Source organism: Taudactylus pleione, unplaced genomic scaffold (genome assembly GCF_031769625.1).
Source record: "Taudactylus pleione unplaced genomic scaffold, aTauple2 ptg000202l, whole genome shotgun sequence".
NCBI lineage: Eukaryota > Metazoa > Chordata > Amphibia > Anura > Myobatrachidae > Taudactylus > Taudactylus pleione.
In genome coordinates, this window is record NW_028284604.1 from 11,847,858 (window position 1) to 11,861,396 (window position 13,539).

Consider the following 13,539-nt stretch of genomic DNA (forward strand, 5'->3'; position numbering starts at 1 on the left):
GAATAAGTAACAGTAACTCAAGCAGCTTCTGCTGATTAAAATGATATGCGCCATGCCTATATTCTGTGAACGACTGTGGGTGTATCTGCATGCAAAATGCTACGTTACAGTGTCAGAGGCTGTGACACTGTAACATGCTACATATCATTTTAATCAGCAGAAGCTCCTTGTGCTACCTATTCACATCGCTGTGTGAATAAGACGCATTTGAAGGTAAAAAGCTGTACGAAAAGACAGTCAGCGCTACCGAGTCACATGGAGCTCCGTGTGTAGCGCGACTTTTAGTACACGGAGGATAGATGTATGTGGACACATCTGTATTCCATTGTTTCTTGTTCCTTAGTAATTTCCCCTCAGAAATGTCACTTTCCCCAACCTTCTTCAACAAGCAACAGTTAGTAAAACACTAATGTTCACTAGTGCTCAGTTCTTTGTTTCTTACGCACATATTTGGTTAGCATACATGACAGGTCACACAACATCATTAACTATATAGTGCGTACACACTGGATGATAAAACAAAATTGTTGTAACGATGTGTCGTTATAGGCAATATCATCTAAAATATCATCTCGTAGTGTTTACGCACCTTAAACACACAAGGGGGCCTGATTTATTTTGAATGTAAAATTGCCCTGTTTATCAGAAAAGATATGTCCGCACTCTTACACTTCCATCTCACTATTTTGAGTTACATGCATGCTAAGATGCATGCAACTTTCAATCTAATATATAGGTGTGACAATCATTTTTGTCATCGCAAGACACACCTGGGCATTTGTGACATGTACTGTAAAAGTGTTAAGCCAAACAAATCTAGTCTGTCTAAAAGTGACTAAAACCCCCAGATATATGTCTCACATTAATTATTAAACAAAGTCCTGCCATTATTAATGGTGCATACACACGGGACGATCGACAACGATAACGATATTGTTGTACGATCTCCCGGGTGTGCTGGATGTTCTATATCGAACATCCAGCACACCATGTACCAAACAACGATGGCCAACGACCCGCGATCAATGATCGCAGGTCCCTATAGTAACCTTGTCGATATCGATCAGGTTGGCCTGCATGCACGGACGATGGACGATATCGTTATCGTCCATATGTGCCCGCACATCGCAGGTCGTTGGCCACCGAAATATGCACGATATGAACGATAATGATATGATCGATATCGTTATCATTCATATTGTCCATTTTAATCGAACTGTGTGTACACACCATAAGATTTACTTTAAGAGCTGACAACACTCTCTGGAGTATTTCAGTTACTCTTCTTATCTCAACATGCAATCACAACCTACAGTAAATGTATCAGAGCTACTGTACACCAACAAATACCCTGCTTATATGAATCATTATTATAATCCCAAACTTATTTGACAAATGAATCCTTTAAGAACACAATGACAGAATATTATTACAGTAAAAAAGAAATCTGAACATACCGTCATTAGTTATATTTGCACTAGTATCAAGTGTAGATATCAATTTATACAGACTCGTCAGACAAAGAGCGCTAATATATCCAAAATTTAGCCATTTATTAACATATGTATAAAAATACACATGTGTATACATATAACATGATTGAAAAATTTTAAAAGACATAAAATATACACACCAAAAAATATATAAAACAAATATGGTAAAAATATATATATGAGTTGGCTTAAATGTATACGAAAACCAAAAGAAATTCACCCCTGCAGTGGGTGTTTCTTACAAAAGATTGGTTAGTTGTTTATTTGAGTAGCCAAACTTGCTCCAGCTCCACACAGCACTGATCAAATGATGAGAGCAAAAAATCCGTCCTTAATCCCATACAGATGGAAGTGTTGATATATATTTGGCTCGGATCTTTACATATGTAGTTTTGTCCTCATATGGCATTTAGTCATCATATATGGTATGAAATTAATTCATGCAGTAATATAGACTATAGTTGTAAGCGTATTGTAGTAGCAAACAGTCTATTTTCAATACAAGTGGCAGACTTCATTTATCTGTATCATCATCACAGTCAGTTCTCTCCCACTCATGCAGAGCACTATTGCTTACCGCCGGCCGGCTGATATATAAAGTATTCGCTCTGTCAATAATGGGTAGTCCACGCTTGTTCAGTGCCAAGGTGTAGATAGTGGTTCCTCAGGTTGTACGTCCTGAACGGGGTTGTTGCCTGTCACTTGTACTGCGGTGATCGCGTCGCTGCTGGCAGCTGGAGCATAGAAGACCAAGGTTATGTGTTGGAAGGAAAACCCTTACGCGTTTCTCCGCTATAGTAACCGCTACCCTCTGACAAAACCGCCAGTTACTATAGCGGAGAAATGTGTAAGGGTTTTCCTTCCAACATACCAACTTGGTCTTCTATGCTCCAGCTGCCAGCAGCGACGCGATCACCGCAGTACAAGTGACAGGCACCAACCCCGTTCAGGACGTACAACCTGAGGAACCACTATCTACACCTTGGCACTGAACAAGCGTGGACTACCCATTATTGACAGAGCGAATACTTTATATATCAGCCGGCCGGCGGTAAGCAATAGTGCTCTGCATGAGTGGGAGAGAACTGACTGTGATGATGATACAGATAAATGAAGTCTGCCACTTGTATTGAAAATAGACTGTTTGCTACTACAATACGCTTACTACTATAGTCTATATTACTGCATGAATTAATTTCATACCATATATGATGACTAAATGCCATGTGAGGACAAAACTACATATGTAAAGATCCGAGCCAAATATATATCAACACTTCCATCTGTATGGGATTAAGGACGGATTTTTTGCTCTCATCATTTGATCAGTGCTGTGTGGAGCTGGAGCAAGTTTGGCTACTCAAATAAACAACTAACCAATCTTTTGTAAGAAACACCCACTGCAGAGGTGAATTTCTTTTGGTTTTCGTATACATTTAAGCCAACTCATATATATATTTTTTACAATATTTGTTTTATATATTTTTTGGTGTGTATATTTTATGTCTTTTTAAATTTTTCAATCATGTTATATGTATACACATGTGTATTTTTATACATATGTTAATAAATGGCTAATTTTTGGATATATTAGCGCTCTTTGTCTGATGAGTCTGTATAAATTGATATCAACACTTGATACTAGTGTTATCAAATATAACTAATGACGGTATGTTCAGATTTCTTTTTTAATTTGTACTAGGTGGGAATTTCAGATATATTCCATATTAGGAGCAGCTATTCAATCCACATATAATATTTTGTATTGATATCTAATTGTCGGTTATCATTACCCATTGTGAGCGCCTGAATACTAGATTTTGTAGATTTACTAAATATATTTTTACTTATATTATTACAGTACATTGGATTTAATACATTTAAAATTCACAACGCTTACAGAAACAAACTGAAACAAACAGAAATAACAATGCAAACCAGTCTCTTTAAAATGTTATAGAAATCTAACACATCAGCACAAGAATTACATACTCTATTGTCTTATCTGCTGCCTGGAGAAGACTAGAAAGTATGTGCAATTAATAATTAGAAAACTGATCTCCAAAACCTCAGAATTTCTAAAATCAATCAATTAGTTTTAACCTTGTCGAAACACTCGTTATCTGTGACATCATGAGAAAATGTGTGCTGGTAAACCAACTAGTTTTACATCCTGTTTATTGCACTATTGTCCATGTACAGCTCTAATAACAGGTTCTAGAAATATATTCTAAGTATATTGTGGAACATAGTAGACATAAACATTATTTATAGTTCCATGTTATACACAAATACATATGAAACATGGTGATGTTAAATAGAGTCCCTGGGAGGTACCTTACCATATAGGTTTCTTGCAAGTACTGTATATGTCATTGGTATATTATCTACCTAGTTCCAGTTGTTACACATTTATACAGAGGACTTGTTAAACATGGGTTATGGAATGTATTGCTTTGGTCTATTACGCTTCCCATAAGGATTATACACTGGACTTGGAGTGACCCAAATATAGGAATTTTTGGCAAGCTTTTATGGTCTTTGGAAATCAGCTGGACAATGAGAAAGAGTTGACGGATCTTTTGTGGCAACAGGGTATCACTGAGAAAGTAATCAGATAAGGTAACAGAAAGCAGGCCCTGAAACATATGTGTCTCCTTCATCAAAGTACATTAATCCTTTGTTTGCTTACATGTGATCTTTTCTTTGGGAAGCATATATTTAATGTATTATTCAGCCTGGATGTATTTAGGCACAACAAATAAAATAAATATGTAGCTACTAGAAGCACACTTCCAAACAGCAAGGGAATGAAGATGGATTGTGCACATCAAAACTCCAATTACTCCAACAAATAAGTACATAAAGCATAAAAACAAATGCTGTGCATGAAACGTTCCCAGAGAATAAGCTTTCTTTGTCAGTCAATTATATTAAGGTGCAAAGCTAGGATAAATATTCCAAGTAGGCACCAATATGCACATTCAGTTACTTAAAACATACCAATCCAAACCACCGTAGATAATCAATGTGAACAAGTACAATATATACATAATACACATACACAAAAAAAGCTTTGTGGCTATGTTCAACATATGAGACATGAATATTAAAGTAGGGAGGAAGAACTGCATCTTTACTGGTCATATAACCAAAATATTATACACCTGTTAAAATCTTCGTACCTTATATCTAAGGAATGTACAAGATGATACATGAGATCTTGGTCCCACTGCTTACAATATTCATCCTCAATTTCTATTCACAGGGTCCTGATTGGATCAGAGCTGGAGCCAGCATCTGCAAGGACAGTTTACCCATGCTTCGATGAACCTGCACTTAAGGCAACTTTTAATATCAGAATTGTCCACAACTCAAGCTATGTGGCTCTTTCCAATATGCCAGTAATAGGTAAATTTCTATTTATATAAGAAATGCTTTATGTTTCTGAGATCAAGAAAAGTGCTATTGTATCAAAAGGTTTTGGGAGTAAATTTACTAAGCGTCAGTTTGTTTTTCTGGAGTGATTTCCATCGGTTTTGCAATCGCCCACTTACTAAAGGCAAAAACGGCAGAAACTGACCAAAAGGACTGAATTTAAAATATCGGACCAACTATTGATTATTTTACATAGCCAACTATACAAACCACAGATTTCTTAAACAATAGTTTGTAAACAGACCACTAAATGACAGCCAACCCGCCTAAATAATAGACTACTAATCTAGAGATGGTTGTAGCCTATCGGGGCCAAGCTCCAGAATGATTTGTATTCTGGAATTTGGTAAATTCTCCAGCACAACAGACACCATAGAAACATATGGGCTGCATTTGCGGATGACAATGGAGGGACCCCTCCGTAGTACTTTCTGAGGGGTATGTAATATATGCATTTACCACCCAAAAATGGCTGTTTTCAGGAAATGTTTAATGATAAATAGTCCCCTTTTTGTGAAACATTGCACATAACAGTATAACATTTGGTGTACCTTTACAAAATATATTGTTTGACGAGTTAACTTTTTTTTTACAGAACCAATACATAAATAATCATTTTAATGGGAAGTATGCTGAAATGTAAGCCTAATGTCAGCAAATAATTGGACATTATCTTTTCCATTTAGGAAGTGAGGCTGGGGATGGGTCCTCAGAGTTTGTGTCAGTGGGTCCTCTCTGATCCTTCTCCTCTCCCCCTTCATCTATACGAATAACAAATAGAAAATAAAAGACAAACACTGAAAAATAAAACTTACACTAACACTACACTCCACACAAACACACCACAGGCACACACTCTAGCTGGGTACACATTTAATGATGTGTACCCAGCCGATCTATCGTGCGGCGGGACCCGCCGGGGGTCCAGGCATCAGCAAGTGCATACACACTTGCCGATGCTGGGAGCGATGGCGCAACAGCGGAGAGTCATGCTGTATTCGGCAGCATAGCCCCCACTGACGTTACCGGCCGTTGGACCTGCATGCCGCTGGCCATGTGCGTGAGTGCGCTACATCAATGACATATCGGGTTCACAGTCGCCGATGTGGACAATATATCATCTGATCCGCCAGATCGGACGACATATCATCTAGTGCAAGGGTGGCCAACCAGTCAGAGGCAAAGACCTCAAAGATAGCTGAAGGTATGTGAAAGAGCAGAGATCAAGCGCGTGCCGAAGGCGCAAGTACAAAAAGGCATGGCCTTGTGGCAGATAGGCTACGCCCCTGGTATGTTGTTTGTAGGAGCATGTAAAAATGTATGCACACAATCCGAGTGGAGGTAACTGTGGGAAAGAGGGAAAGAAAAAGCCAGAACAACATAAAAAACATTGTAAAACAGAGATCCACCTGGGGTGATTTATGAGAGGAGGGGGCCTGCGTGCATACTCTGTGTGGGCCCCATCCTCTCTCCGGGGGCCCCATGGTGCACTGTAGATTCTGGCTTAGTGCCAGAATCTACTGCGCATGCGCAGGTCTCCGGGAAAATGGTGCCCACAATGTTTTCCCAGGGACAGTAGTACTGTGCATGTGCAAGTCACTGGGAAAATGGTCGCCGCCATTTTCCCAGTGATTTTTGCTGCTCTGCAGCGTCGGCTCGGCGCTGCAAAGCAGCACTACCAAGAGTTAAGTTTAGGACTATGGGTGCAGGATAAGCCTCTAGATAAGCCCCTGAAATCCACATAAAATACACCCCCTCATGTGTCACAACAGCAGACCCTCATGTGTCACACCAGCAGCCCCCCCCCAGTCCTCTCTCCCCGAGCCACCCAAGTCCAGCCATCTTCCTCGATGCTCCCTCCCACTCCAAGGGCCACTCCATCCCCCTTCATGTCACAAATAAAATGAAAAGAAAAAAACAAAAAGAAACAGCTCATACCTTGTTCTGGACTGTCTGTGTCATGTAGTTAGGCTCTGGCATCTGTGACCACATCCTTCTCGCTGGCTGCAGGTTCAGTCACAAGTTGCTCCACCTTCTCTTTGCGGCAAAACCGTCACCATGTTGCCCACACATGCCTCCGGAGCGAAGCAGACTCCTGAAACAAAGGATGAGCCTCCTATGGACAGCTGCACGCCTTTCAGAGGAGGCAGTCCGTATCAGTCTGGGGAGCCGCATCAGAACAATGGAAGAGCCGAATGTGGGTCAAGAGCCAAAGGAGGCCACTGCTGGTCTAGTGTCTGCCCGGCTTAATAAACACTGACAAGATGCAAAAAAATGACACCAGACATAAAATAAGACTACTTTCAGAAATCGGCATAAAACTCATCAAACTTCTCTAAAAAATCACCTCTCACCTACTACCTCCAACCACCAAACTACACCCTCACCATGGGGCAATGTTTGTTCTGGTGAAGGCGGTTTTATAGGGGGGCTTGTGATGTAGAAATTGCATGTGGTATGTTTTAGCCTATAGAAAACCACCATTAAGTGTTGGTCTATTTGTGGTATATTTTTGGTCGGTTTTGTCAAAAATTCTCATCCGAAATGTCAAAACCGAAGATAAAACCCACTGACATAGCCTTTGGTTTTCAATTGACACTAAAAACAAACCGATAGTAAATACACATTTTTTAGACAGAAACAGCTACAACGTGTCTATAGCCTTCAGTTTTAAAACCGACGCTTAGTAAATTTACCCCTTGATTCCTGTGACTTTCATTTATTGGATCATACCTCCTGCAACTCTAAATAATTCTACTTTTCGCCATGTTTTTTATACCATCAGGCAGAGTTGCTGTTTCTGTTGCTCTGGGAATCAACACAATGCAGGAATATAGAGCTTGATTCAGCAAGGAATGCACGGATGCAGACGCACGCAAACGGCAGATGTTCACAGTCTGTGCATGCATCTGGGTCGCAGTGCGCAAACCGCTCACTGTGTCCACAAAAGCGAGTGCAGTGAATACACAGACCCAGGAAAAAGTGATTGACAGAAAGTGCCGTTTGTGGGTGGTGACGGGGGTGGTTGGGTGAACGCAGGCGTGCCTGTGTGTTGGGACGCCATTTTAGGGGCATGCATAAATTAGCCAATGCTGTGCCACACGCAGTGATGAGATTCCGTGCACACAGGAAGTTGCCAAGATCCTGCGGCAGGTCAGGTGAACCACTATTATGCTGATGGGTCCAATGGTTCTCGATGTTACAGATGCTTACCAATCAGGCTGTGAGTAAAGATAGATGGGCGGCTTAATATAGTGCTGGCCGCCTGCATCTTATGCTGCTGTCTCCGTGCGTATGCATTGATTTGCATATTTTCGCAGCAGACAGGTGCGTGCATCTGCGTTCCTTGCTGAATCAGGCCCTTAGTGCACTTTCAGTGTGTCAATGTCAATCATATAATCACTTCTGCTAAATTCCTTGTTTTTACTAAAAAATGTTAACCATGATGGCGGAATTTATTGGTTCCAATTACCATATACCCACTTCCTCTGGCATCTGCAGTCTGGAGCTCCAGCAGGGCATTTGGGACGCTGCCTGCTCTAGTCACACACGTGCGCTGCTAGCTAAATGACTATACTCTCTAAGTAAAAGTAACTTGATTTTACTTGTTTCACTTATTCTTAGAATAATCTTAGTTTCCTGTGCTCTCTTCTTATGATACATTTACAGTGAGAAGCAGATTTTGTTTTGTATCCAAAGAGAAGGGAAATAAACAATTCTGCCTTATTATATAAATACATAGCTAAAAAGTACTAACGGAAGTCAGCAAAACCACGGAACAAATGAAATCTGCACAAAACCACTGTACCCTAATCATTCTTCCCACAAGCAAAGTTAAACTTAATTACATTGAAGTTGTTCACCACATTTTCAATGTTAAATAGTTTTTGTTGCATACTGTAAATACAAAAATGATACAAGTTATAAACAAAGGGCTAGGCTCAGCTATGCCAGTCAATTATAAGAGTAAGTATTATCAATGCTGTCATCAATTTCTGTATAATTAAGACAAACAAAACAAAACAGTGACTCATTGGAGGAGCGTCAACATGTGCTCTCAGTTATTTTCTTTAAACGCACAACAGTAATGAGGTGCAGACTGACCCATTTATTATACCATCATAACAAAAATTGGTTTGTTTAATGGTTTGTGCAGATTTCATTTGTTCTGTTGTTTTCCAAGTATACTTGGATTTATTGTACCACCCAAATTTGTTTTATATTAACTCTCAAAGAGCTTGAGTTATTTATTTATTTTTTCAAAAGTGTTTTATTTTTGGGTTGGGTACAGGATGCTGGTGCTCAGGATCCCGACCCCGGCATCCCAACAGGGTTACATACCCAACTCCTACAGGTAAGTATCTAACCCTACCACTAAACCTAACCCCTCCCCGCAGCCTAAACCTAACCCCCCTCCCCATATTCTAATCCTAATCCTCCCCCCGTAGCCTAAACCTAACCCTCCCCCCAGCAGCCTAACCCTAACCCTTCCCCTAACCCAAATACTTACCGTTGGGATGTCAGCGGTCTGGATGCTGGTAACGGGGTTCTGACAGGTGTCGGGATTCCAGCGCCGGCATTCTGAGCGCCAGCATCCAGACCACTGGGATTATAACTACATCCCTTTTTGTTACAGAAGAAAGTAAACTACAAACAAACCAAAAAACAATGTATTTATTAACAGATGTAACAGGGCATGTACAGTCTAGTTAATTAAACTAATCTGAAGGCAGAAAATCAAGACCAACTGTGCACCAACATGGTACCCCAGGAGGTGTCCCAGCAGGTCAGAGGGGTCCTGCTCATCCCAAAAGCACCTGCCACCTGCAGCTGATACTGCACTGAGGCCCCACCTAGGGCCTGATTCAGCAAGGACCTGCGATTAGGCGCGCAAACAGCCGATTGTTGCGTTCTGCAGATGCATTGCTGTACGCGTGCGTAAACACTCCACTGCGATCGGGACTGCGATCGCAGTGGCTACGAAGACCCACCTCAGAGTGATTGACAGGAAGTACAGTTGGGGATGGTGATGGGGGGTGGTCGGCGACACGCAGGAGTGCCAGTGCGTCTGAACGCTGTTACAGCGGCGTGAATAAATTATCCACTGCAATGCCATGCGTAGCTTGTGTACTCACTGCGTGCAACAAGGTTATCAATTCCTGAGTAAGGTCAGAGCTTGTGCAAGTGTGCGTGAGACTGCGATGGTACTCGATGTTACCGATGGTTTTGTAGTTTTGCTAAGTATTACGGATGTGTGTAAGGTAAGGTGGGCGTCCTTATGTTGTTCTGTGACAGCATAGCGATCGCAGAGGATTAGCATATCTTCGCAGTCTGCGTGCATAATCGCTATTGCAGTTGCGACCCATACTGAATCAGGCCCCTAGTATGTTAATGTCACACAGTAGCGGAGGGAGGAGGCGGATCAATGGTACCTGGTTGGGCAATTGCTTTGTGTGTTAGGCATGGACTGGGTGATGGTGTTCGGAGTTTGTCAGTGTCTATGGTAATGATATATAACTACTTCGGTATTAGACCGTGTAATGTGTGGCCCCTCCCCCACATTGAGTTGTAAGTACCTAGTGACATATCTGGTCCTCCATAGCTTGTTTTAAGTTGTGCTGCTAAAATCACAATTTATAGTAAGTGTATATATAATGGGAATTAAGTCTAAGACCCTATATTCTAAATGAGTGTTTTAATGAAGTGTAAGGCTTTAAACCTCATGCTCAGCCATTCTCCCCCCTATATGTTTAACTAAAGAAACTTTCCCTTCATTACCATTTGCTGGACAACTTACTTTAAATCATAATTTACAGGCCTTTGTCCGCCTTCATCTGTGGCAAAATTCCCCTTATGGGCACTCGCTATATCCATCTCAGTGTCAGATCATCCTTTATGCAACCTAGGCTCCGCCTGGAAGTGGATAGATCCCCTTCAATTTCTGTACCTTGACGTCATCAGCCAGTGTCCAATGTGAGCATAGAGGGGGAATATAACCTTGTAGCGAGCGTAGCGAGCCACCGAGCCCGAAGCGTGGCGAGTGATGCGAGCCTGCGAGAGGCCAACTTTGTTTTTTTGGTGGACTGTGTGGGCAGGAAACTGCAATTCCGCCCTCAGTCCACATCACTTCCAGGTACGGCTACTGAAAGGGATATATACCTTTCCCTCAGCCTACAGCAAAGTGTACACTGCAGAGCCGGATTAAAGGGAGAGCCACCACAAGTCAAGGACCCTCTCTCGAGGGTCCAGAGCCAACCAACCAGCGCATGATTGACCATTAGGCTGATCAGACTGCAGCATTGGGCGCCGGGCTTGCACGGGTGGTGGGGATGCAGTTAAACTACTCCGTTATGCCATAACAATCATGGCTTCCTGCAGGTTTCGGGTCGCAAGTCTTCTAATGACGCTGCGCAGGTGCAACAATGTCAGTATGCAGAGGAGCTACATAGCTTGGTTTGTCCTGGAATGCGCAGTAGTTGACAGAAGATTGATGCTTGGTGCCTGGAGGTGGTTCACCTTACATAACATATAAGTGCTGACTTGTTTTGAAAATTGAAGAGGATGAGCAAACTCATCTGTCAAGGAGAGGGGGACCCAGGATCAAAATTTGTCTGAGGGCCAAGAATTCTTATGGGCAGCCTAGCACCCAGGTGTGAGAGTGTATAGCTGACACCGCCAGTCCCCTTCACCAGCATCATGGACTGTTTATGCTTCTGGGTAGTTTATAATTGCCGCAGCACCTCTTTCCTCGTTACCCTGACTAATTCTTTGGATCAGGACTGCTGAGTAGAAGGTTAATAGACAATAAATAACCTACTACTAAATAATAATAATAATAATAATAAATAAATAAAAAGTTGACGTGTTCTTTAGAGGGGATAATTACCTTATTAATTAGTATATCTGCTATTTATACATAAAGGGGTAGAACATCATTACCTCCCTTCCAAGAGCTGAAGACGCTGGTTTTGTTTGCAGAAATAGTATGCATTGCAGACCATCGGTCATCTGTAGATCGGCAATAGAGCCTTGGGCATCAGGAATAGTTATCAGAGAGAGGAGTAGACACCGTTCTATTGCAGATACATAAGAATAAGGGTTGTTAAGATTATTAAATACTGTAATGAGCTTTTCAAAGCAGGTAGTGCCCCGACCCCTTTAAGTAATTTACCTTTATAAACGTAATAAGAAATTGAGTTTATATTCTTCCTAAAAATATTTGGTAGAAAGAGCGTACATCCTGAATATCAGTGCCGAGGGTGTAGCTATCCACTAGACGTTGGTAACTCAGATGGCAAGTGCTCTTTGTCCAATAGGGAAAATCAGTATTATAGAGCCAGTAAAATGCTGCTCCCTATGTATAATTCTCTAAAGTACACTAGTGTCTCATAAAACCTTACTATTCAAGACATGAGACATGTAAGCAAAAAATATGGTAGTTGCTCAATCAGTAAGACCTGCCTGCCACAGTACTACAGAAGATCAGTATTCAAAACGCTATAAAAATCTGTATGCATCTGTATCTGTGTGGATTCACTACATGAATTAATGTTCAAAGGCTGGTCTACATGAGAATTTACATTCAGTGCCTGTATTAAATCTGTTTGAATGTTTCTGTACTAAAATGAATTAATTTTTCTCTAGCTGAGTCCGAAAGAGAAGACGTAAATGGAACTAAATGGACTGTTACCACATTTAATACCACACTGAAAATGTCGACCTATATAACTGCTTTTGTAGTATGCGACTTTGATTACGTCAAAACGACTGAGAGGGGCACTGAGGTAAAACAAATCACTTAACCATGTAGCCAAGCTTATTTTTATCATCTACTGGCTCTTATAAAGCACTAACACAGTCAGGAATTAAGATTGTGATGCAGTAACATTTCATATCAGTCCAATCACATTGATTGATGTCTCTCCATGATGAGAACAAAGAATCGTTACCACAGGCGTCGATATTAGCATGCCATATTGTTTTCAGACCAATCACGTCTTCTTTAAAGCTTTCCATGACACTCTCTTAGCATTATCCTCATCCTTGTCTTTCCCCCTCGCTTCATCAGAATAAGAAACAGTTGTTTAGGTAACAAATGTATTAATAATACAGAATATGATGAAGCACCCACTTAAAGTAAAAGACTCCAATAAGAATGGAAGAAATTTAAATAGCACAAAAAAAAGTCCTTGAGAATTAAGGAAACACTATACAGTGTGTGCAGGGTGCCGGGGAAATCCAGTTATAAAGGCCAATTACAGTATGTAGATTTTATATCATACAGTATATAATTGTATGCTGTTCACATAATTTATACATATACTTTACCAGTGATAGGCAAACTGGTACACTTCAGCTGCAACACGGGTGGCCTTCAGCGTTTTATAATGTTCACGCATTAGCCTTAATCCCAGCAATAAGTAAAAACTATACATTTACAGAGATTCCAAGTGTTATAGGTTGCAACAATCTGATAATAAAGCAGGAAGGAACTGGGGACAGCATATGAAGTCCCAGTGGTTCACTTGTGGCCCCTGAGCAGCCTGTTGCACATGATGAGGAGAGAGGAGAAAACATTAGATTACAAGTTGAGTCTCCCATATCCAAA

At 41.0% G+C, this 13,539-nt stretch overlaps 1 protein-coding gene across 1 annotated transcript in view; it reads left to right on the top strand.

Annotated features, from left to right (window-relative positions):
- Window positions 1-13,539, top strand: part of LVRN (laeverin) — a 147,796-nt gene that overhangs the window by 34,463 nt on the left and 99,794 nt on the right. Inside the window, exons 2-3 of the mRNA XM_088477703.1 lie at window positions 4,762-4,904; window positions 12,576-12,715. Of these exons, the coding sequence (XP_088333829.1) occupies window positions 4,762-4,904; window positions 12,576-12,715 (283 nt within the window). The remainder of the gene's footprint in view (window positions 1-4,761; window positions 4,905-12,575; window positions 12,716-13,539) is intronic.